At 35.3% G+C, this 25782-nt stretch overlaps 1 protein-coding gene across 9 annotated transcripts in view; it reads right to left on the bottom strand.

The window, feature by feature from the left end:
- CUL2 (cullin 2) overlaps positions 1–25782 on the bottom strand; it is a 155840-nt gene that overhangs the window by 43866 nt on the left and 86192 nt on the right. For 8 of the 9 annotated variants that reach the window (XM_006933355.5, XM_023256527.2, XM_023256526.2 and 5 more), the window contains 4 exons: positions 25476–25578; positions 21651–21745; positions 14630–14735; positions 8464–8546 (listed from right to left, as the gene is read on the bottom strand). In XM_006933355.5, the coding sequence (XP_006933417.3) occupies positions 8464–8546; positions 14630–14735; positions 21651–21745; positions 25476–25578 (387 nt within the window). Of the gene's footprint in view, positions 1–8463; positions 8547–14629; positions 14736–21650; positions 21746–24190; positions 24231–25475; positions 25579–25782 lie in introns of those variants that run through there. The other variant, XM_045061121.1, reaches the window with a different exon arrangement.

The raw sequence follows: 25782 nt of genomic DNA on the forward strand, positions 1-25782 counted from the left end.
AAATTAATATACAGAAATGTGTTTTGTATACACTAATAACACAGAAAGAAATTTAAATTTTTTTTTGAAGTTTATTTTTGACAGAGAAAGACAGAGTGCGAGAGAGGGGGTGGGGGGTGCAGAGACAAAGAGAGGGAAATACAAAATCTGAAGCAAGCTCCAGGCTCTGAGCTGTCAGCACTGACCCCAACAACCCTGACGCGGGGCTCAAACTCATGGAACGTGAGATCATGACCTGAGCAGAAGTCGGATGCTTATTTAACCAACTGAGCCAACCAGGCGCCCCAAGAAATTTTTGAAAATTTCTACTTGTAACTATACCAAAAAGTATAAGATGTCTAGAAATAAATTAACCAAGGAGGTGAAAAACCTATACTCTGAAAACTGTAAGATATTGATGAAAAGAACTGAAAATGACATAAACAATGTTCATGGATTGAATAAATCACTACTGTTAAAATGTCCATACTACCCAAAAGGAATCTACCAATTCAATGCAATCACTACCAAAATACCAATAGCAGTTTTCACAGAACTAGAATAAGTAATCCTAAAATTTGTATGGAACCACAAAAAACCTCGAATAGTCAGAGCGATCTTGAGAAAGAACAAAGCTGGAGGTATCACAAACCCAGATTTCAAGATATACTACAAAGCTGTAGTAATCCAAATAGTATGGTACAAAAACAGCCATATAGGGCAATAGAACACAATAGAGAGCCCATGCTTCTATGGTCAATTTATCTATGACAAAGGAGGCTAGAATATACAATGGGGAAAAGATGGTGTCTTCAATAAATGGTGTTGGGAAAACTGGACAGCTACATGCAAATAAATGAAACTGGGACCAGTTTCTTTTACCATACACAAGAATAAAATCAAAATGGCTTAAAGACCTAAATGTGAGAGGCGCCTGGATGGCTCAGTTGGCTAAGCATCTGACTTTTTGGCTCAGGTCATGATCTCACAGTTCATGAGTCTGAGCCCTACGTCAGGCTCTGTGCTGCCAGCTCAGAACCTGGAGCCTGCTTTGGGTTCTGTATCTCCCTCTCTCTCCGTCTCCCACTCGTGCTCTGTCTCTCTGTCTCAAATATAAAATAAACATTTAAAAAATTCTTAAAAAAAAAAAGACTTAAATATGAGACCTGAAATGATGAAACTCCTAAAAGAAAACACAGGTGGTATCACTGTTAACAATATATTTATGGATATGTACCCTCAGGCAAGGGAAACAAAAGCAGTAAGAAACTATTGGGACAACACCAAAATAAAAAGCTTTTGCACAGCAAAGGAGACCATCAACAAAACAAAAAGGCAACCCAGTGAATGGGAGAAGTATTTACAAATGATACATCCAAGAAAGGATGATATCTAGAATACATCAAGAACTTCTACAACTCAACACCAAAAAACCCAAAAAATCCAATTAAAAAACAGGCAGAGGATTTGAATAGACATTTTTTCCAAAGAAGATGTACAAATGGCCAACAGACACATGAAGAGATTCTCAAGTCACCAATCATCAGGAAAATGAAAATCAAAACCACAATGAGATATCACCTCACATGAGTCAGAATGGTTAGTATCAAAAAGACAAGAAATAGCAAGTATTAGTGAAGATATGGAGAAAAGGGAATCCCCATGCACTATTGGTGGTAATGTAAATTGGTACAACCACTGTGGAAAACAGTATGGATGTTCCTCAAAAAGTTAAAAATAGAAATATCATATAATCCAGTAATTCCACTAGTGAGTATTTACTCAAAGAAAATGAAAACACACATTCAAAAAGATATGGGCACCCCTATGTATATATAACATTATTTGCAGTAGCCAAAATATGGAAGCAACCCAAATAGCTACTGATAGATGAATGGATAAAGAAGATATGGTATATATATACAGTGGAATATTACTCAGACATAAAAAAAAAATGAGATCTTGCCATCTGTGAGAACATGAATGGACTTAAAGGGTATTATGCTAAATGAAGTAAGTCAGACAGAAAAAGACAAATGCCACGTGATTTCATTTATAGGTAAAATCTGTAAAACAAAACAAGTAACAACAAAAAATTCAGACTCTTAAATACAGAGAACAAACTGGTGGATGTCAGAGGGGAGGTGAATAGGGGAGACAGGCGAAATAGGTGGGGGAGTAAGAGACATAAACTTCCAGTTATAAAATAAGTAAGTCACGGAGATGGAAAGTACAGCATAAGGAATACAGTCAATGATAATGTAATAATGTATGGTTACAGATGGTGACCACATTTAATTGTGATGAGTGCCGAGTAATGTATAGAATTGTCAAATCACTATTTTGTACATCGGAAACTAACATGTCAGCTATACTTCAAAATAAAATAAAGGCAAAAGGTTATTTTGTGAATGTGCAAAAAAAAAAAAATTATTCTTACAAAGAAACCCTAGACGCAGATGGTTTTGCAGGGAGTTTTACTAAACACTGAAAAATTTTACAGAAACTCTTCTACTCCAAAGAAAAAGATGGAATAGTTCCTAATTCAACCTACAAGAATGAGCCTAATACCAAACCCAGACAAAGACATTATGAGAAAGAATAATTATAGGCCCATTCCACTCATGGATATAGATTCGAAATTCTAAACAAAGTATTAGCAAATCAAATGCAGCCATGTTATAAAATTATTACAGACAACAACCAACCTGGGTTTTATTCTAGTTATATGAGGATAGTTTAATATTAGAAAATTCATAAATGTAACCCACCACACTAAAAGATTAATAGAAAAAAAACTTTATCTCTCAATAGAATCAGAAGTCATTTTATACAATCCAACACCGAATTCAAATTAACTTCATCATTCTGATTAAGAGTATCTAAAAAAAGCTAAAGGAAGCGTCATTTTAAATAGGGAAATGTTACATATGTAACCTTTAAAATCAGGGGTGAGACAAAGATGCTCATTATCCATCACTCCTCTTCAACACTGCTGTGGAGGTCCTAGCCAATGAGGTGTTGTGTGTGTGCACAGGCTAGTGCACGTGTGCACGTGTGCAAATACACACACACACACACACACACACACACACACACAAGGGAAGCAAAACTATCATTTACAGATTATGACAGCTGACATAGAAAGCACAAAAATGAGCACAAATTATTAGAAATGACCTTTTTTTTGGGAAAAGAAGCTACAAATGACGGAAGTTAACACGGAGGCTAAATGTTAAGATTTATATATTAAAGAGCCTGTTGTATTTCAATATACTAGCAGAAAACAAATAGAATGCATAATTACACAGAACAAATTTTTTCTAACAGTATCAGAAAATACCAAGTATCCTGAAATAAATCAAAGGAGTGAAGAACCTTTATAGATATATTTATAAAAACTTAGGAGACTTTAAAGAAGGCATTAAAAATAGCAGATATGTTCATGAATAGGAAGATTTAATACAGTAAAGATGTAAATTCCCTCCAAATGAACTTATATATTCAATTGAATTTCAATCCTACAAAAAATTTATTCTAGGCAACTTATAATCACCTTTACAAAATATGACCAGGATCTGTGCGAAAAAAAAAAGTAAAGGGGGGCACCCGGGTGGCTCAGTCAGTTAAATGTCTGACTTCAGCTCAGGTCATGATCTCAGTTTGTGAGTTCGAGCCCTGCATTGGGCTCTGTGCTGCCAGCTCAGAGCCTGGAACCTGCTTCAGATTCTGTGTCTCCCTCTCTCTCTCCCTCCTCCCCTGCTCACACTCTGTCTCTGTCTCTCAATAATAAATAAACATTAAAATAAATAAATAATAATAAACGTTAAAAAAATTAAAAAAAAAAAAGTAAAGGGCCTTATGAAAAAGTAAAGGGCCAAATAACAGCAAGAACACTTCTAGCTTATGGAGGGCAAGTCTGTCTGACCAGATATCAAGACTTATTATGCTATAATAATGAACAGAGTGAGATATGGGCCAAAGATAGACAAACAAATGGAACAGAGCCCTGATAATGGAACCACACTTGTAGGAAAACTTTGGTATCTAACAGAGGTATGATGTCAGAACAGAAAGTAGGAAGAATTAAAAAAAAAAAAAAAAAAAGGAGCAGGGAGCCTTGGTGGCTCAGTCAGTTAAGCGTTGAACTCCTGGTTTTGGTTCAGGTCCTGATCTCACGGTTTATGAGACCAAGCCCAAGCTCAGGCAGCACACAGCCTGTTTGGGATTTTCTCTCTCCTTCTTTCTCTGCCCCTCCCCTGCTCATGCTCTCTCTCTCTTTCTCTCAAAATAAATAAACTTAAAAAAAAGGAGCTATAAAGTTAAAATTTTTTTCTCATTTGTCACTTAAACTCTTGTCTTTGTTTCTGATTATGCAACAGAAAGGATACTAAAGTCATGATTGTTTTGCTGCTGAATTATAATGTCAGAATAAATAAAAACTTTTCCAATTCAACAAACATTAAGCATAGAGACTTATCTCAGATTGCAATCTGCCAAATGATTCTCTTAGGGAAAAAGAAATCTGCCATATAAATGCTAAGGCAGCAATTCTGATCCTAGGAATCCATAAACCTTCTAAAACGTAAAGTTTTGTGTGCATATGCATATTGAGTATTTTTATGTGGGGAGGCTCTAAAGCTTTCATCATCTTCCTAAAGGAATATAAAGTTTCCACAAAAAATAAATATAACCACTGTACTTAAATAAACAAATATTTAAGTACAATCAAACTATTCTGAGTAGTCACTTATGAAGAGAAGAAAGTTACAGCTAAAAGGAAGAAAACAGGGATATTCACATATTATGTGCCATTTAAACTTAAAAAAATTTTTTTAATTTTGAAATAATTACAGATTCACAGGAAGCTGCAAACATAACAGAAAGCAGTCCTGGACATGTTCACCCAATTTTCTCCAATGGTAACATCTTACGTAACTATGGCACAATGTCAAAATCAGGAAATCAACATTGATACAACCTATAGACCTTATTCAGAATTTGCCAGCTTTAACACATAATCATTTGTGTATATTTGTATTTATGTAATTCTATGAAATTTTATCACATACCTAGATTCATGTTACTACCACCATATTCAAAATATACATCTACTGTATCACCATAAAGCAACTCCCCCATACTTATAGTCTCATACCAACCACTAATCTATTCTAATTTCTAAGAATATATTATTAGGTATTCGTAATACTTCTGTAAATTCCCCCAATGCATGTACATATGTGTGTGTAATACTGTATGTAGTATTTATACGTATGTAGATATATACATATGCACATCCATATAAACAAATGTACACACAATCTTAAATGCATAGAGAATTTTTTCAGAAAATACTTTAAATCCTTAATAGTGATTTGCTTTAAATAACAGTATTGAAGGTATTAGGGGAAAAATGAAGGCCTTCTAATTTTTTTTAACTTTCTATATATCTTTAATTGTGTACAATCAACATATTTTATAATTTTTTTGTAGAGCAATACTTTTAAATATCCCTTGTGTAAACTTTTCACTGGCCAGATTTAAGAAACCATTAGTTCACAGTAATTTTTTTTTTTTAATGTTTACTTTTGAGACAGAGAGAGACAGAGCATGAACGGGGGAGGGTCAGAGAGAGAGGGAGACAGAATCTGAAACAGGCTCCAGTCTCTGAGCTGTCAGCACAGAGCCCTACGTGGGGCTCGAACTCACGGACCGCGAGTTCATGACCTGAGCCGAAGTCGGATGCTTAACCGACTGAGCCACCCAGGCACCCCTATTCTTTAGACACTTGTAGAAAATTCCTAGGAACGCAGTGGTGATTACAGGAAAGGAAACTAAATAAGCTGATAGGAAATCAAATTTGTAATATGCTCTGCTAAACTGTAAGTTTAGTGGAGCTCTTTCCAAAAAGAAGTTGTAGGTACATATAATAAAATACCTCTCTGTTAGCCTTAAATCCTAATTCTCATTCTGCCATGTACTAGTTATGTGACCTGAGTAAGGTGATTGCCTTCGCAAGCCTCATTTTCCCCATCTGTAAATGAGTCTATGATAATATTCACCTTCACATCCTGTTCAGACAAGTTTATCAATGGGGAAATACTTAACACAGCCACTTGTCCATGTAACGGAAGTTATGATATCTGGCCATATTATTTCAAACAACAATGGGTAAAGCAACATAGTGGAAACAATACTAAACAATACTAACAATACTAACAATACTAAAGCAACATAGTAGAAAGACCCAAATTGGAAGTTTCTAGGCATGGACTCTCTTTCCTTAGCTATATCAAATTCAAGAGTCGTTTCTCTCTATTGAAAGTTAAATTTATTTACTTATAAATAAAGCTTCCACCTTAAGATCATACAAAGTACTATGTGTGAAAATACTAGAATACTCAAAGCACTATAAAACTCAAATGTATATAAAAGCTAAAATATTGGAACTGGGAATGAAAGAAATATTCTGTGAATTAAAAAGACAGGCTTAATGGATATAGAGTTGGTAAGTTGGAGATAGGAGCTGAAGAGAAAAAAAAAAAAAGAAAATAGGGGCTGGAGTCAAATTAGTCTTCTTAGAGTGCCACCACTGATGTCGTCATTTGTAAAATGGAAATGGAAATAGTATCAACATTCCAGCGTGGTGAGGATTAATGGGATAATGCCAGTAAAGCTTTTAGAACACTTCTTGGCACATAGTTCCCATATTTATTATCTGTTGTCGTTACTATTTACTGATTTATTATTTATTATTTTAGAGAGCAAGAGAGGGCGCAAGCAGGGGAGATGAGCAGAAAGAGAGAGAGAATCCTAAGCAGGCTCCATGCTCACTACAGAGCCTGATGCAGGGCTTGATCCCATGACCCTGGGCTCATGACCTGAGCCAAAATCAAGAGAGTCAGACACTCAACCAACTGAGCCACCCACGTGCCCCATTATTGTTATTATTATTATGCCTTAGCTTACTTAGCTGTAAAATTGGGATAACACTGACGTAATAGAGTACACATGAAAAATAAATGAGGTATTAGTAGGGCATGTCAAGTAATACTTTAATGGAAGCTGATTATAACAACAAAACTAAGAACAGTTGGCCTAATATCTCTAACCAAATAATCTATGTATCTTTTCCAGAATATCATATACTTGCATTATTTTTCTTATACAGTTAGAAAATTTCTTAAAATCTTCCATCAAATTCATTTTTAACAAGCTAACAATCACACTTAAGAAAATTTACTAGGTTGGGACAAACATATTAAAAGAGACATTTCAAAAAACTAACATTCAGAAAAATTTAACATTATTTTCAATAAACTTTCAATGTAAAATAACTGAATTCCAAGTTAAGAAAAAAGTTAATATTTAATAGAAAAATAAATTATGTTAGAACCTATAAATATTGTTGGGAGTATTCTTTTAATTATAGTTTAGTAGAGAAAAGAGAAGAAAAAAATTGTTCCACCCTACTGCTTTACTATTGCCTTTTCTCTCCTCATTACCTTTAGAAAAAATGGAATAATTAAAAGGGAAGCGACAGGTTTTTAAAACCAAGTTATTAATTGCTACCATCTACTTTCTACTTAGCATTAACAATAAATTTTAAAATATTCCATTACCCTTTTTCGTGGCTTTATGTTTTTCTTTAGTTTTTTGTTTTTAAGTCCCTTATTTCCCAGTAGGAGCTCACAGAAAGAACAATGCTTTCCTTTTTTTTCCCTCACATAAAAAACTCCATATTTGGGTATTCTTTAGAGAAAGCATTTTCAGATGGAGTGGCTGTTATCACGTTGCAATTCACTGGTCTAGATAATTCCTACAATATCAGTTCCAATAACCTGATATTTATTATATACACATCTGTATGAGTGACTTTTAGTGCTTTAGGCTCCCCAAAGCTGAAGCCTAGTAAGAATCTTTTAGGCCAGAACGAATGCAAGGATGTTCTATTCTGGACTCCACGGGAAAACTTACTTTGTCTCCAATTCTATTCACAAAGCAATTAGGTAAAATCCAAAACACTGGGTCCTGAGTAAAATGAGAAGCCATTTTCCCATAAACCAACCTCACATTAATAGGCAAGTTACTGATTTAACACTGGGGCTAAGAAGTAACCAACTACCTAGAAAAATCTGTTTTCTTGAATAGGTAGGTTACCCTCATCAGGATTTAAACTGACAGAACATGTTCAAACAATTCAGCACTGCCCTGGAAAATCCAAGAGGGTACCAGGCTTGCAACAACAAATAATAGGTCACTTCCTTCAGGGATTTATTTATTTATTAAGTATATTGGACCAAAGACCTGCCAAAAATAATTATGAAACAATTTAAAACATTGCCATTTAGATGGCAAATGAGGCTCATTTAAGTAACACATGGCCTATGTCTAGTCAACACCCATGCAACGGTACACTATTTGAAACCATTTCAAACAGCAAATTAGAATTGACTCAAGAAGATAAGTATCAGTACTCACTTTTTTATTTCTCGGAGCAGCATTCGGATAAGGATGGTCTGAAGTGGTTCAACCATCAATTTCCTCCACATATCCAATGCTAGCTGCCAGGAAAAATAAAAATTATCAAGGCTGAACTACTTTTAACATTTGTTAAAATGTTAAAAGATTCTTCAAAGTAAAAATACTCTTTCAAGTATTTATAACCAAAATTTCAAAATTCAAATGAAAACTGAATATACATAAAAAATAAATTTCTAAGTTATTTATTTATTTTTTTTGAAAGAGAATGCACGCAAAAAGGAGGGCAAGCAGGATAGGGGCAGAGGAAGACGGAAAAAGAATCCTAAGCAGACCCCACACTCAGCACAGAGCCTGAGGCGGGGCTTAATTCCACAACCTAGAGAACCTGACCTCAGCCAAAATCAAGAGTTCGATGCTTAACCAACTGAGCCACCCAGGAGCCGCTAAATTTCTAATTTAAAATGAAAATGACTACCACATCAGACTTGTACAAGAAACAGAATTAAGGTTTTATCATTAACTGAAAGTCTTAAAGACATAATTGATCAGATTTTTATGAAATAGAATTTATTGAATGTTAAATGCCCAGTATTATGGAAAGGCTAAGACTAATAGAAATAAAGGAATTATGTTAAAGTGATTTAGCTGTTGGCTGATTTTTGAAATTACAAAACCTCTCATACAAACATAAAAGGAAGGTCAACTAAAAGAATAATAAAATAAAACATTCCTGTACTCACCACCCAGTTTAAGAAACACAACTTCCACATTACCATTGTACCACATATCCTCCTACTTTCCCCTCAAAGGTTACAACCACCCTGAAATTTGTGTTAAATCATTCCCTTGCTTTATAGTTCTACCAAATGTCTGCATGTCCCTATAATATTTTTCTTGTCTTAAGTCCAGTATAGTCAACACACAGTGTTCTATTAGTTTCAGGTGTACAATATAATGATTCAACAATTCTATACATTACTCAGTACTCATCAAGATAAGTGTACTCAATCTCCTTCACCTATTTCACCCAGCCCCCACCCACATCCTCTCTGGTAACCAGTTCTCTGTAGTTAGGAATCTGTTTCTTGGCTTCTTTTTTCTTTCCCCATTTGTATTGTTTCTTAAATTTCACTTATGAGTGAAATCATATGGTATTTGTCTTTGTCTTATTTCATTGAACATTATACCCTCTAGATCCATCCATGTTGTTGCAAATGACAAGATTTCATTTTTTATGGCTGAGTAGTATTCCATTGTGTGTGTGTGTGTGTGTGTGTGTGTGTACCAATTCTTAACCATTCATCTATATCGGTGGACACTAGGGCTATTTCCATAATTAGGCTACTGTAAATAATGCTGCATATACATAGGGGTGCATAGATCTTTTTGAATCTGTGTTTTCATTTTCTTTGGATAAATACCCAGCAGTGGAATTACTGGATCATATTTCTATTTTTAATTTTTTGAGGAATTAAAATTAAATTAAAAATTTTTAATTTTAACCACTGTTTTCCGCAGTGGTTGCACCAATTTACATTCCCACCAACAGTGCTTGGGAATTCCCTTTTCTCTACATGCTCACCAACACTCACTCTATCTTGTCTTTTTGATACTAGCCATTCTGACTGGTGTAAGGTGATTTCTCATTGTGGTTTTGATTTTTTCATTTCCCTGATAGTGATTTGAGAATCTCTTCACGTGGCTGTTGGCCATTTGTATGTCTTCTTTGGAAAAAGGTCTATTCAGGTCCTCTGTCCATTTTTTAATTGAATTGTTTGTTTTTTTCGGTACTAAGTTGTATAAGTTCTTTATGTATTCTGGATATTAACCCTTATTAGATATGTTATTTGCAAATATTTTCTCCCATTCACTAGGTTGGCTTTTTGTTTTGTTGATGGTCTCCTTTGCTGTGCAAAAGCTTTTTATTTTAGTATAGTCCCAATAGTTTCTTACTGCTTTTGTTTCCCTTGCCTGAAGGAAACATCCACAAATATGTTGCTAAGGCCGCTGTCCAAGATTTTACTGCCTGTTTTTTCTTTTATGAATGTTATGGTTTCAGGTCTCACATTTAGATCTTTAACTCACTTTGAGTTTATTTTTGTGTATGGTGTAAGAAAGTGGTTGTTTCATTCATTTGCATATAGCTGTCCAGTTTTCACAACACTATTTACTGAAAAGACTCTTTTCTCCACTGTATATTCCAGCCTCCTTTGTCATAGATTAATTGACCACAGAAGTGTGGGTTTGTATGCATGGGCTTTTTATCCTATTCCATTGATCTATGTGTATTTATGTGTCAGTACCATACTGTTTTGATTACTACAGCTTTGCAATATAGTTTGAAATTAGGAATTGTGATACAGTTTTGTTCTTCTTCAAGATTGCTTTGGCTATTTGAGGTCTTCTGTGGTTCCATACAAATTTTAGGATTATCAGTTCTAGTTCTGTGAAAAGTGTTATTGATATTTTGTTAGGGATTACAGTCAATCTGTAGACTGTTTTAGTAACTCCTTGGTTTTTTGTTTTTTGTTACGTTTCTTTATTTTTGAAAGACAGAGAGAGACACAGCACGGGCAGGGGAGGGACAGAAAAAGAGAGAAACACAGAATCCAAAGCAGGCTCCAGGCTCTGAGTTGTCAGTACAGAGCCTGACGCGGGCCTCAAACCCACAAACCATGAGATCATGACCTAAGCCGAAGTCAGTACATTTAACTGACTGAGCCACTCAGGTGCTCTTAACTCCTTTTGGTTTTAACTGGCATCTTCTTGAGCGAGGCTGGGCATCTTTTTATATTTTTATTGTATGTCTTAGTTTTTTTTCTGTGAAATGCCCATTCATCTCTTTTGCCCATTATTCTATTAATATTTATCTTGTTTTCAATAAAAACTAGGAGTTCTTAAATACTGTAGAAATTAATCCCTTGACGTATATACTGCAATTTGTCACAGTTTTGTGACTTAACTTTTGAGTTCTTTTAAAAGTGTTTAGTAAAAATACATTATATTTTAATGTCTCCATTTTATCAATCTTTTCCTTTATTGTTTGTATTTTTCATGTCTTTTAAGAACTTCCCTAGCCTAATGTCAGGGATATGTGTGCTCTTATATTGCCTTCTAAAAGTTTTCAAGTTTTGCCTTCCACATTTAAATTCCAATACACTTTTCCCATAGAGAGTACAAATTATTTCAGTATCAAAAATTGACTGCTCCTCTGTTTCCAACTTAATTGCATCTATACAGCTATTAGTCTGGTTTTAGCCTCTATTCTGTTTCCCTGGGGTAACTTTATTCTGATCAATTGGTAATTCCATTTCAAATAAGTAAAAGCATCTGCCTTCCCAGAAGGAACATTCTTCAAGTTTCCCCTTATTTTTATATTTTTAAATAGCACCAACAGGGAAAAAAGAAAGTGATACAAAAGAAAATGTGATCTTATAGCTGTGGTGGGAGAGAAAACTAAAGCCTTTTGAAAGCAAGCTGGTGGTGCTATCAAAATTCAGGATGCTTTGACTTCCAGGTACCAACTCTATGACAATTTCTGCTCATGTACAAAGAGATATATACTTAAATGTTAACTCCCTGAGTGTGAGGTTTGTGTCTATTTTGTTCACTACTGAATTCCGAGCATATAGAAAAGTGCCTGGCACACAAAGGGGTTTAAAAAATACTTAATAAATGAACAAATGAACAATGATATTCACAGTGGAATTTTCAACAAGAACTGTAAACTAAGGAGAATAGTCTAATAAATGATAAATAAATTATTTTATATCCCTATTATAGAATACTGAGCTCTCACAAAAATAAACTTATAAGAAAAGAACACCTCACGTGGATAGAATTAGAGGGTATTATGCTAAGCGAAATTAGACAAAGACAAATATCATATGACTTCACTCATATGAGGACTTTAAGATACAAAACAGATGAACATAAGGGAAGGGAAACAAAAATAATATAAAAACAGGGAGGGGGCAAAAACATAAGAAACTCATAAATATGGAGAACAAACAGAGGGTTACTGGAGGGGGGATGGGCTAAATGAGTTAGGGACATTAAGGAATCCACTCCTGAAATCATTGTTGCACTATATGCTAACTAACTTGGATGTAAATTAAAAAAATAAATGAACAACAACAACAAAAAAGAACACTTAGACACATTAGCCAAAAAACAAAACAAGCAAGAAATACAAGTTCCAAGATATATAGTGTGATATCATTATGGTATATATGCTATGATTCCATTAACATTTAAAATTAAATTGTATGTATAAATATTTACATGCAAATGTGCAGGTAAAATTCAGAAAAGACAAAAACCAAATGGTTTATGGTGATTTCCTCTGGGAGGAGTGAGCTTGACAATGCTGGTGATAAGGGACCATCATTAAAATATTCTTATAACCCTACTAACTAAAGCAACTACTGTTAAGATTTTGTTTATTTCCCACTAATCCATTACTCTGCATCCTTTTTCCCCCTGCAGTTTTATTCCTATTAAACATACAATGTGTCCACATTTTTTCATAAAATATTTTCCCCTTTATTAAAGTTTCTATGAAGTATTTTCTATTACTAATTCATCTCTTTGCCTTTATAACAAAATCATATTGTATATATTCTTCTATGTATGATTTTTTACTATTGGATATTGGACATTTGGATTGTCTACCCATTAGTCACCCTTACTAACAATGATTACAAGGAATACTCTTAAACAGTTAAACTTTTTTTTCCATATTTATCATTTTCACAGTGCAGATTACTAGACATGGGATTACCTAATTAACAAATTAAACATTTTAAAGTCTACTGAAAGACGATGACAAATTTCTTTCTAAAAGGATTATTCTAGTAAAACTTTCCTCATGCTGCATCTTAGCTGTTTATTTCTTTTATTAACACCCATCACAATTTAACATTAATTTCTGTACTTATTTGGCACTGCTTCCCCATGAGGACAGGGAACTTCTGTCTGTTTACCATTGTATCCCCAGTGCCTGGTTAGTCAACAAATACGTAGTACGTGAAATAAACAAACATTGTACTAGAGTATTTCTTTCACAATGAAAAATGCTTTATGTAACTTCCCACATTTAAATTTGCACTGTGCCTCAAGAATCTGAATGAATTACTGACCTGCACACTTAATTGTTTCACTCTGGATTTAATTACTTTTTAAAGTTAAAATAAATTTGTCATGGGACACCTGTATAGCTCAGTCGATTGAACGTCTGACTCTTGATATGGGTGCAGGTCATGATACCAGGGTTGTAAAATAAAGCCCCACATCAGGCTCTGTGCTGAGTGTGGAGCCTGCTTAAGGTTTTCTTTCTTCCTTCCTTCCATCCTTCCATCCTTCCTTCCTTCCTTCCTTCCTTCCTTCCTTCCTTCCTTCCTTTCTTTCCTCCCTCCCTCCCTCCTTCCCTTTCTTTCTCTCTCTCTCCTTTCTTTCTCTCTCTCCCTCCCTCCCTCTCTCTCCCTCCCTCCCTCTCTCTCTGCCCCTCTGCCACCCGCGCATGCACACACACATGCTGCCTCTCTCTCAAAATAAACTTAAAAAATAATTTCTTACATCCATAAATCTGTATTTCCTCTCAAGTCCATGACCTTTCCACTTTTTTAACTGCAAGAGTCTCAACATTTTTAAAATGCATTTTATGAGCTTTTTTCATAGTGGAACTATTAACCTTGTCATTTATTCATCTATCATTAATTTAATTATTAAAATAATACTAATCACATCTCTTCTGTTCTCATCTATGTGAAGATTCTTAGGAAATCACTGCAGTGTTTTATTAACATTTAGGATGTCTCAAATCTTGACAATTTTGGGGGTGCCTGGGTGGCTCAGTCAGTTAAGTGTCTGACTCTTGATTTCAGTCTAAGTTGTGATCTCCTGGTTCATGGGTTTGAGCCCCATGTCAAGCTCTGCACTGACAGCACAGAGACTGCTGTGAGAGCTTTTGGATTCTCTCTCTTCCTCTCTCTGCCCCTCCCTTGCTTGTTCTCTCTCAAAAATAAATAAACTTAAAAAAAAAATTTCGACAATTTTAAGGTAGTCAACACAGTGTCCTTGAAAAAAGGACAGTGAATGAAATTACCTCAATATATATATAAAAACACTCCTATGCTTGCCAGTCATTTAAAGAATTTCCTACCTCTCCTATTTCCATAAGTGGTTCATTCATATCTACACCACCGTAGCCATACTGAAGGTCAGCTTCTGTCAATTTATTCTTTTTAATAAACTGGGTGTTGAGATACCTGAAAAACAAATATAATATTATTATTAAAGTAAGTAGGAAAACAAATAACTGTTAAAATCAGTAGTGAAACAAATAACTTGCAACTTTAAAACAATAATTTTGGGTTATAAATCAACTATAAAATAGTTTGGTAATATATCAAATTAATTATGCAGAAATTAGAAATATAATTAAAAAGGAACAAAAGTATTAGCCAAACTTTCTCTGCAAGGCCTTAAGAGCCAAAATATATGACCTCTAGAGTGGGGGAAAAAACCCTATCACCCCAGTTTCACTTTAAAAAACTCAAGGGTAGGGGCGCCTGGTGGCTCAGTCAGTTAAGCGTCTGACTTTGGCTCATGCCGTGATCTCGCAGTTCGTGAGCTCGAGCCCCACATCGAGCCCCACATCGAGCCCCACATCGAGCCCTGGAGCCTGCTTCAAATTCTGTGACTCCCTCTTTCTCTCTGCCCCTCCCCTGCTCACGTGCGCAGTCTCTCTCTCTCTCTCTCTCAAAAATAAACATTAAAAAATTTTTTTTTTAAACTCAAGGATTTGGTCTAAAACTTTTCAGTACTCATATAGCCCAATAACTCCTCCCCAAGGGGCTTCTATAATCCTTCTACCATCTAATTAACTCATTCCCAGATTCTCTTGGTAAGTTCACTTTGTAAAGAACTAAACAAAAAAAAATGCTTAAAAAATAAAAATCCAGGTAGTCATTCAACTTATATTTCATCACCAGGAAAAGATGTAATTAAACAACAACAAAAAGAGATCATGATCAGTAGACAGAAAATGAAATAGACTGTTACAGACAGTAGAAAGTATGGGCAAAACTGACAAAGGTAAAATCACTTTGTCTACCACAGGACAATCGCTTTATAATGTTTCAACATATTCTAAGACAAGTAACTAAGAATTACTGAAATGAATAGAGTTCTTTAAAGTAAATAAAATATGTAGAAAGGGCTCAAAACATTCTAGTACTGGGGTACCTGGGTGGTTCAGTCGGTTGAGCATCCGACTTAGGCTCAGGTCATGATCTCACAGCTCGTGAGTTCGAGCCCTGTGTCGGTCTCTGTGCTGACAGCTCGGAGCCTGGAGCCTGCTTTGGATTCTGTGTCTCCCTCTCTCTGCCCCTAACCCACTTGCATTCTGCCTCTGTCTCTCTCAAAAATAAATAAATATTAAAAAAAATTTTTAAAAAGAAACATTCTAGTACTCACTTTTCACAATCCTAGATTTCACTATAATGCCTTTGATACATATATTTTTAACATTTATTTATTTTTGAGAGATAGATACAGCACAAGCAGGGAAGGGACAGAGAGACAGGGAGACACAGAATCTGAAACAGGCTCCAGGCTCTGAGCTGTCAGCACAGAGCCCGAGGTAGGGCCCAAACTCACAAATCGCAAGATAAAGACTTGAGCCAAAGTTGGACTCAACCAACTGAGCCACCCAAGCGCCCCTCACTACAATGCCTTTAATGCTTACTTACCACCTGAAAGGTTCTGTCATGTGTATATAGTTAAAGACATATAAATACTTAGGCAATAACCACAAAATCTTTATATTAAAACGCACACTTTCTAATGTTCGTTGCATCAAAATGAAAAGTCCACTTTACATGTGCAGACAACTAAAACTGAAAACAAAGGCAACAAAAATTTCAACTGTGTTATTTTACCACCAACTCTAGGAGATGATGCAAAATACAATTCTTGAAAGTACAACTCCAAAGCTGTATAGACACAACCATGTACACAAGTTGCACTCCCACACTAATTTCAAGCCTCTAGACTCCAAGGCTTAAAACCTTGGTACACTGTTTGATATTTTAGTCTCCTCTACCCATATGTACAATGTCCTAATATATTTTTCCTGCAAAATGTCATTTCATCCTTCCTTCTATTCTCACTACGATCCTCATAATTTTATGCTGGGTTTTCAACCATGCCTTCCAATTGAAGAAAGGGAAATAGGACTGACAGAGACAGAAGTAAGAGATAGAGAAAGAATGGCTTTTTTTTTTTTTTTTTAACCTGAAATAGAAGATTTGGGATATCTGGCCTGAAATGAAGATATATAAATTGGAGAGATATTTTAACCTCTGGCCTCTGTCATTCAGGTGTCAGCTCAAACACATTTCTCTCAGGCCTGACCTGATCCCAATCCAAATGAACTTTAATTCGCCACTTCACTCCCACTGAAGTGACTATACACAACTGTTTTATATTCTTCATGGTACTTACTACTGTGTGAAATAATCCAATTCTGTTATTTGTTTACTTGCTTAGTACATCTGTCAGCTCTCTAGATTATAACAACCACAAAGCAAGGACCTGGCTCACACACACAGCATCCAGAACCAGTGGCAGGTAAATATGAAGTCCTCAAAAAATATTTCCTTGATGAATTACTGAATAAATAAATGGATAACATTCCAGACAACAGGAATAACAAAAGCTAATATTAGAACACAAACTTGGAAAAGCAGCCTGGAGCTGGATCATAAAAGCCATGAATGCCAGGAAATACAAGTAATTACTAACATTTATAGAGCTTATGTTACATGTCAGGCATACCCCTAAGCATTTTATACAGCTGAATACTATCAGGTACATACATGTGGTACTATTATGATCCTCCTTTTATATGTAAGAAAATTGCAGCTTAGAGAGCTTAAGGAACTTGCCAACAGTCAATGTGCTAGTAAGTGGAAGAGCTGGCACAGAAACTCTTGAGTTCTCCCTTTCTCATTCAACAAATATTGGCTGAGTGTGAACTCTATGTCAGGTACAATGCCAGGCACTAGGGACGGAAAGATGAAAAACAAAAACGTGGTCTTTCCACACAGAGTTTACACATCTGGGAGAATATACAAATATGAACAAATACAATATTTCAACTGTGACACATGCTCCCTGAGTGGAGGGACTTAATTACCATATCTTTACCATTTCTATGTGCCTTCCCATACGAATCCTTTGCTCCCAACCAGTTTCTTTTTTGGTCTGTGGTACCACCACGGCGATCCCAGTAAAAGATTAGAAACACTTCTCTCTCATCCTTCCATTCTACTCTTTTAATCAGCCAGTCCTCATCTCCTCCTAAACTATTCATTATTCTCTCCCATTACTTTCCTTCTCTCTTCCAATGTCTCTTGTTAATTCTCTGCTTGGATCATGTGCAACACTCTCATGACTGGTCTCTTTTTTCTGTTTTGCCATCTCCAATTCATCTAAAAATTCCACTTTCAGGATGTCACTAACCCATTCAGAATCCTAAGTAGCTCCCTTATACCTATAGAGTAAACTTCCTAGCATAGTGGTTTGTTAACTCTGAAGAACTAGCTGCTAGACCTGCAGAAGTCTGGAATCACTAATCTGTTTCAACGATCTGTATGTATATTCTTGAGCCAGTACACTGGTTTAGTGGAGCTTTATGTTTCCATTCTGACAGGACAAGTCACTGTTCTCTTTACCTCATGGAATAAAACTTTAACTTCCATTAATTGTAGCTTTCTCATTCCAGATTTCTACTCTTAATGTTAAATTTAAGCTTGACAAGACAAGCTTTTAAAATAATTTAAAGATGTAACTTAAAATGTAAATAGTGTAAGTTTTCATTTTGATATGGATACCTTTTTTTTAAGTTTATTTATTTTGAGAGAGAGAGAGAGAGAGAGAGAGAGAGAGAACAAGCATACACAAGCAGGGGAGGGGCAGAAAGACAGGAAGAGAGAGAATCCCAAGCAGCCTCCACACTGCCAGCCATGGCCCAAACCCATGAACTGAACCCATGAATCATGAGATCATGACCTGAGCTGAAATCAAGACCTGGACTTTTAGCTTAAAAGACTGAGCCACCCAGGCACCCCGACATGGATACAATTCTTAATATTTTACAGTCAATTTTATTAATGACACATTTGTTTTTATTTATTTATTTATTTATTTTTTTCAACGTTTATTTATTTTTGGGACAGAGAGAGACAGAGCATGAACGGGGGAGGGGCAGAGAGAGAGGGAGACACAGAATCGGAAACAGGCTCCAGGCTCTGAGCCATCAGCCCAGAGCCTGACGCGGGGCTCGAACTCCCGGACCACGAGATCGTGACCTGGCTGAAGTCGGACGCTCAACCGACTGCGCCACCCAGGCGCCCCGACACATTTGTTTTTAAAGACATATGTTCTAAGAAATTATAAAAGAAAATAGGTCCCAATAATTTCTTAAAGGCAATACCTGATTGTTCTTCTCATGTATGATGCAATAGTTTTTATAACTTTCATGTTTTTATAATTTACTTTACCTACAAAGTGCTTAATAAGTATCCTTCACTTTTCTGGAGTATTAGCACTGACACAATTAAAAATAGTACTTGCCAATAATGAACAGCCTAAAGTAACTTTGAAGCCTCAGAGAAACCAAGCATTTCAATCTATCATAGGAAATTGCATTACAGAAATTGTTCTCATGCTAATACCTACTGGATTTCAAAAGTCGTTAATACTCCAAGGGCCAGCAGGGTCTAAAGAGCTATGTAGTACTAGGAAAGGCAGGCAGGAGTATCAGCATTTTCCTTATAGTCAGAATCCTTAAATTACCTATATTAATGCATATCCATCTTAGAAATCAATCAGGATAAACAAGAGGGTAGAAATTACTTCATAAAAATATTTAAAAACACTTTTGAAACAAAATTGAATTCTTCCTTTATATTTCTCTACAAATATATCCTTACAGACTATGATTAAAAATGATAGCTAGCCTGGATAACCTCACTACCCTACAATTAAAAACTATCATTAAGCAGTTTTCATGTAATTACTGCCAACTATATCCTCTATAAAAAGGATCTTACCACCTATTCTACCAATATAATTAAATAAATGATGGTCAGCCACATGATGCCAGCATCACAGAGGTCAAATACAATTCTCTGTATGTGAATCCCATTAGCCATTAGTTCTAAGTCTTTGCTATAGATAGTGGAAAGTTACTACATGATTTTAGAGAGTGATCAAATTTGCATGTTAAAAAAATATGAGTTTAGTAAATAGGATAAATTAGCAATCAAAGGTTGGAAGACTGGTTATAGGGACTTTATCATTAATAGTCCAGGTGAGAAATGATAAAAAGCTTGAACTATAATAGCAATGCAAAGGAAATAATGAATTTAAGAGACATTTGGAGGATGTGACCAATAGAGATCAGGGAGAAAGGACAACCCTAAGTGAAGGAAGGGTAACTGAGACTTTTGGCATTTATGCCTGGGTGTACAGTATTACTACCAATTAAAAATAGTAATACTAGGGACAGTATACTGGGGACAGTATATAAAAGATTACATGCTCAGTTTTGAAATCTGCAATAGTACAATGTACCCACAGAATAACCTGGAGGTATAGGCGGGTTAGGTAAAAATACTCCTCTGAAACCTAAGACCACCTGGGATATACAAATATTTTGGTGGTTAGTAATATGTAAGTTGTAGCTAAAACCAGAAGTAATTGAGATCATCCTAGAAAGAATGCAGAGTATAAGATAAAAGATAAAATAAGATAAAATAAATTCCAGTTTCTAACAGAAGCAACTTACAGTGAGTAAACTCCAGTGTTGTTATAAAAACCTACAGGAATATGAACCAGTGACAAAGGACAAACACGCCAAGCAAGAGAACCAAGCCCTGGCCTCAGTGTGCTACTCCAGCAATGCAGAGTGTAACTGTACAGATGATGTTTTGAGAATCAGCTTCACTCCTCGGCTTCTCCCCAATGAAAAACTAAGGCAGGGGTCCATCTCAGCCCATGCCACAATGCAGATGCCAAAATTATCACTGCCTCATCAGAGGCCACAACAATTTCAAGAGCAGACACCCTAATTCCAAGGGTGAAAGGCCTAGGTTACTTAACGCCACTATTCCTTATTTATCCAACATTCTTCAATAAATAGGTCTCTGCTTCATGTACCCAGAAATTTATTTCCATCATCTATGTGAATAGGTTAGAGAGGATCAGTGTGGACTACCATAGGAACATGCAGGAATGACAGTTAACACAAAAGATCTACGCAGGAAACTAGGTAGAGCAAGGACAAGGGAAGTTCAGAGAGGAGAATGTGGAAAAATACATCAGGATTACTCATTCAGAGGGGCGCCTAGGTGGTTCAGTCAGTTAAGTGTCTGAATTCAGTTCAAGTCATGATCTCACAGTTTCTGAGTTCCAGCCCTGTGTCAGGTTCTGTGCTGACAGCTTGGAGCCTAGAGCCTGCATATGATTCTGTCTCCTTCTCTCTCTCTGCCCCTTCAGTGCTCGCACTCTCTCTCTCAAAAATAAATGAACATTAAAAAAAAAAAAAGAATTAGTTCTAGAAAAGACTGGCTTCTAGAAAAGCCATCTACATAGATATGACAGCATCAAGAAAGACAAAAATGTGAGAGACCATAGGGCATTAACACACTGTAGGTAATTCAATATGCCTATAGGATAGGGTAGAACTTCAAGAGAAAAACTGCTGAGTGCTTTGACAAAGAAGTGTTTCCACAAAACATAAGATACTGAATCCTAGAGTCCAAAAAGAGCATACTGGCAGGGAACACAGGCTTGGATTTACTCTGCTAAGCTTCATCCAAGCTGAAGTTCCACTTTGGAACTCTTGTCAAGATTTAGCACACAGAACTACAGAATTAAATACAGTTTTAGTTTTCAGAGAATAACTTTCCACACACTGCCTGGCTCCCATATTCCTCCATGACCCAGACTACATTTTCCCCATAGCAGACACAGTCCATATAGCAGGGAACACTTTAGCTCTGTTTATTTCTATGGGTAAGAGGTGATTCAAAAACCAAAAACCAAAACTCCTTCAATTACTGAATGCAGGCAATACTATTTATAGATTGTCAAGAGTTTCAAGGCATACTTACCTATACAAGCAGTCCATATAGTCTGCACCTTTGCTATACTCCTCCCAATACCTATGATACATAACAAGTACTTGCTCTTCAGACTCCAGAACTCTCTATATAAAGAAGAAATATACTTTTACTTGGAAAGCACTAATTATTTTCATTTGTAAGGTATGAAATTTATCAAAAATTAATGTTCTAAAATGACATAATTCTATTGTAAATTACATTTACAAATTACATTCTAATTTAACTACTTTTAAGAACACTGAAATGACCAGAAAAAAATGTGCCTTAGATATGAAAATAAAGCATCCATACTAAAGAGTAAACTGTTTCACTCTCTAAAAGGATAAAATGTAATGGTGTGAAGTTGTCTTCGGGCTAGAATATTTTATTAAGATCAGTTTATTTTGTTTATTTTTTATTAAAAAAATTTTTTTTTATGTTTATTTATTTTTGACAGAGAGAGAGAGCATGAGGGGCAGAGAGAGAGGGGGAGACAGAGCATGCATAAGGGGCAGAGAGAGAGGGAGACACAGAATCAGAAGCAGGCTCCAGGCTCTGAGCTGTCAGCACAGAGCCCGACACGGGGCTCAAACTCACAGACTGCGAGATCATGACTTGAGCCAAAGTCAGACGCTCAACAGACTGAGCCACCCAGGCGCCCCTAAGATCAGTTTAAAGTAGGATGTAATTCTACTGCCATGTATCTGTGTACTTCCTCAAATCCCTCACTTTTGATCATCCTGCTAGTTACATAAGTATATTATCACTCTGAATTATTCACTTATGTAAATAAGACTATTTATGAAAATTAACACCTTTTCTATATTCCCCAAATAAGCTGTTTTATATTTACTTAGTAGAAATCTATTATTTTTTGAAAAATGAAAATGAAACATTTAGTGTGAGGTCTAATTTTTAAAATAAATCTATTCTAACAGTAAAACTACACTGAAGTGATGTTCAAAAGATCTTAGGTTCTTTTATCTCAGTTCTTTTATTAACTGTCCATATGACTTTAAGTAAGTCGACCTCAATTTCCATCTAATTAATTCTCTGATAAAATGCTATGCTTTTAAACTTGGGATTTTAATAATTAAGGCTCAAGAGACAGAAATAACCTATAAATAGTATTTTTTGCCTATCATATTAATAAATTAATTAAAAATAGCAACTGCTATTAATAATGCTAGAGAAAAGAGCACCCATAGGAACTGATACTGCTGGCTGAATAAATACAAGAACAATTTGTTACTGTAGGTCAAAACAATAAAAAATGTTCATGACCTATGACTCAATAATTCTATGTCTAGGAATTCATCCTATAAAAAACTCAGCTGCACAAAAATAATTTAGCTACAAGGATATTCACAGAAGCACTGTTTATAAAAACAAATTACACAAATTGGAAATAATCCATATGCCCAGCAGTATGAGAATATTTAAACAAATTACAGTACCTCCACACAATGAAAACTTTTACATCATTGCCAGGATTATAAAAGTTCATTTAATGACAAGAAAGAGACTTACATTATTATTAAAATTGAAAAGCAGATTATAGCTAAGCGAAATTAGTCAGAGAAAGACAAATACATGTGACTTCACTTGTATGAGGACTTTAAGATACAAAACAGATGAACATAAGATAAGAAAAGCAAAAATAATATAAAAACAGACAGGGGGACAAAACATAGGAGACTCTTAAATATAGAGAACAGGGTTGCTGGAGGTGTTGTGGGAGGGGACATGGGCTAAATGGGTAAGGGGCACTAAGGAATCTACTCCTGAAATCACTGTTGTGAATCTACTCCTGAAATCATATGTTAACTAACTTGGATGTAAATTAAAAACTAAATAAATTATTAGGAAAAAACCTGTATATGATTCAATTTTCTAATAAAAAAATAAAGCAAAAGTATGCAAAAGACAAATATCAAGTTATATATATGTATATATATTAATATATGCCAAAATAGATGTAGTTAATTCTGGAGGCATGAGTGATGTTTGGGTGATGATTTTCCTGTTTTTGCTTACCAGAATGTTCTAAATTATCTAAAACGGCAATGTAATGCTTTAGTAATTTAAAAAGTTCCCTCCCCCAACAAATCAAATTTTCTTCTCACAGGTAAAACTGCTTCTAATCTGTTGATTATGTTAATAATTTACTTTGTCATCAATAAATTAGCCAACTTCTTTTTTGTCACAGAATCTAAGAAAACATATGGTGCATAATTATATAAGTAATCTAAACTTTCCTAAAACTATTCACAGTATCATTTTTAAATGCAATTATACCACTATTAATTTCGAAGTTTTTTTTAATGTTTATTTATTTCTTTTGAGAGAGAAAGCAGGGGAGGGGCAGAGAGAGAGGGAGAGAGAATCCCAAGGAAGCTCTGTGCTGACAGCCCCATTCAGGGCTCGATCCCATGAACAGTGAGATCATGACCTGGGCCGAAACCAAGAGTTGGATGCTTAAACAACTGAGCCACCCAGGTGCCCCTCCTAGCTTTAATAATTGTACCACTGCTATGCAAGACACTAACCTTAAGAAAACTGGTAAAAAGGATACATGAATTCTGTATTATTTTGCAACTTTTCTGTAAGTCTGAAAAGTATTTCAAAATAAAACATTTAAAGAAATGCAAACTATGCTAATATATAAAAGTACAAAATTGATAAATGGCTCACACAGGTAACAATCATGGTATAACCAAAGTTCACTACATTATCATAGCAGAACTTCAAAACTTCACATACTAAACATTTTAAGAATAAAGTATGTTATTAAAATTGCTTTTATCAACTAACAAATGTACATATTAGAACACTAAAATGTATCTGCCATATATAATAAAAAGTAGAGCATTACCTTTAAAGGTTTTAAGGGAAACATCAAACAATCAATTATGCTCTGGGGTTATCACCACTTTAAAACATAACTGCACCTAGCCACGCCCAAGGTCAGACACCTTATTATATAGTGTTGTTTTATCTCCATTTTAAAGATAAAGAAATGGGGCACCTAGGTGGTTCAGTTAGTTAAGCATCAAACTCTTGATATTGGCTCAGGTCATGATCTCATGGTTTGTGAGATTGAGCAGCTTGAAGCTGCTTAGGATTCTCTATCTCTGCCCCTCCCCCTGCTCACATGCTCTCTCTCCCTCTCTCTCTCAAAATAAACTTTAAAGAGAAAAAAAACAAAGACATTTCAATCCACAAGGTAGATTAAGTAACTTGCCCATGGTCACATGGCTAATAAAAGGTAAAGTCCAGTTTATAGCCCCAACATGGAAATTCTTTTGTTCATACAAAGATCAAATCTGTGATGTTGCCCTTGTACATATGACATTACTAACTAAAGTAACTGGTCACAAGGACAGTCTCTATCATGCTTTTTAATTTATCATTTCCCTTTTTAGTTTTAGGCTTTTGTAAGACTTTATGTAGGATATGAAGAGGCAGCTAAAAGGTTGAAAATAATAGAGATTTACCAAGAGGTGGGAAGAATAAGAGAAAATTTGGTTCTAGTAAACACCATCCAGAGGACATAGAAGCAAATTTTAAAGTTGAGCAAACCTTGATTTGAAACCCCACTCTTTCAGTTACTAATTATACAATCTTGAATAACTAAACCTGATATCCTTTGGAGAATCTAACAACGTAATGCTTAACTCATAGATCTTAAATATATATAATCAGAAAAATGTTATTTAGGAAACAAAGCAAATAACCTTAATCTGATATAAATTCTGCACTGGAAAACAGTAAACTAGTCAAGTGACTACCCAGCTACAAACATATTTATATCATGTATGTATCACTCCTTACCTTGTGCAAATGCCGTACGTGATTTTCCAAAAAAATCTTAGTTTCTGTATAAAGTCTTTCTCCAAGGGGTTCAGGATAGGCCACACATAAAGCATAGATATCTCTAGTTAAGTTGTTAAGGTTTGCATATTCATTAGAGATATTATTTTAAAACAAAAGATTTAACTCAAGTTTGCCATTAAAAAGTGAAATATTTCGGGGCGCGTGGGTGGCGCAGTCGGTTGAGCGTCCGACTTCAGCCAGGTCACGATCTCACGGTCCGGGAGTTCGAGCCCCGCGTCGGGCTCTGGGCTGATGGCTCAGAGCC

The sequence above is a fragment of the Felis catus genome, chromosome B4, assembly GCF_018350175.1.
Source record: "Felis catus isolate Fca126 chromosome B4, F.catus_Fca126_mat1.0, whole genome shotgun sequence".
In the NCBI taxonomy this organism is placed as follows: domain Eukaryota; kingdom Metazoa; phylum Chordata; class Mammalia; order Carnivora; family Felidae; genus Felis; species Felis catus.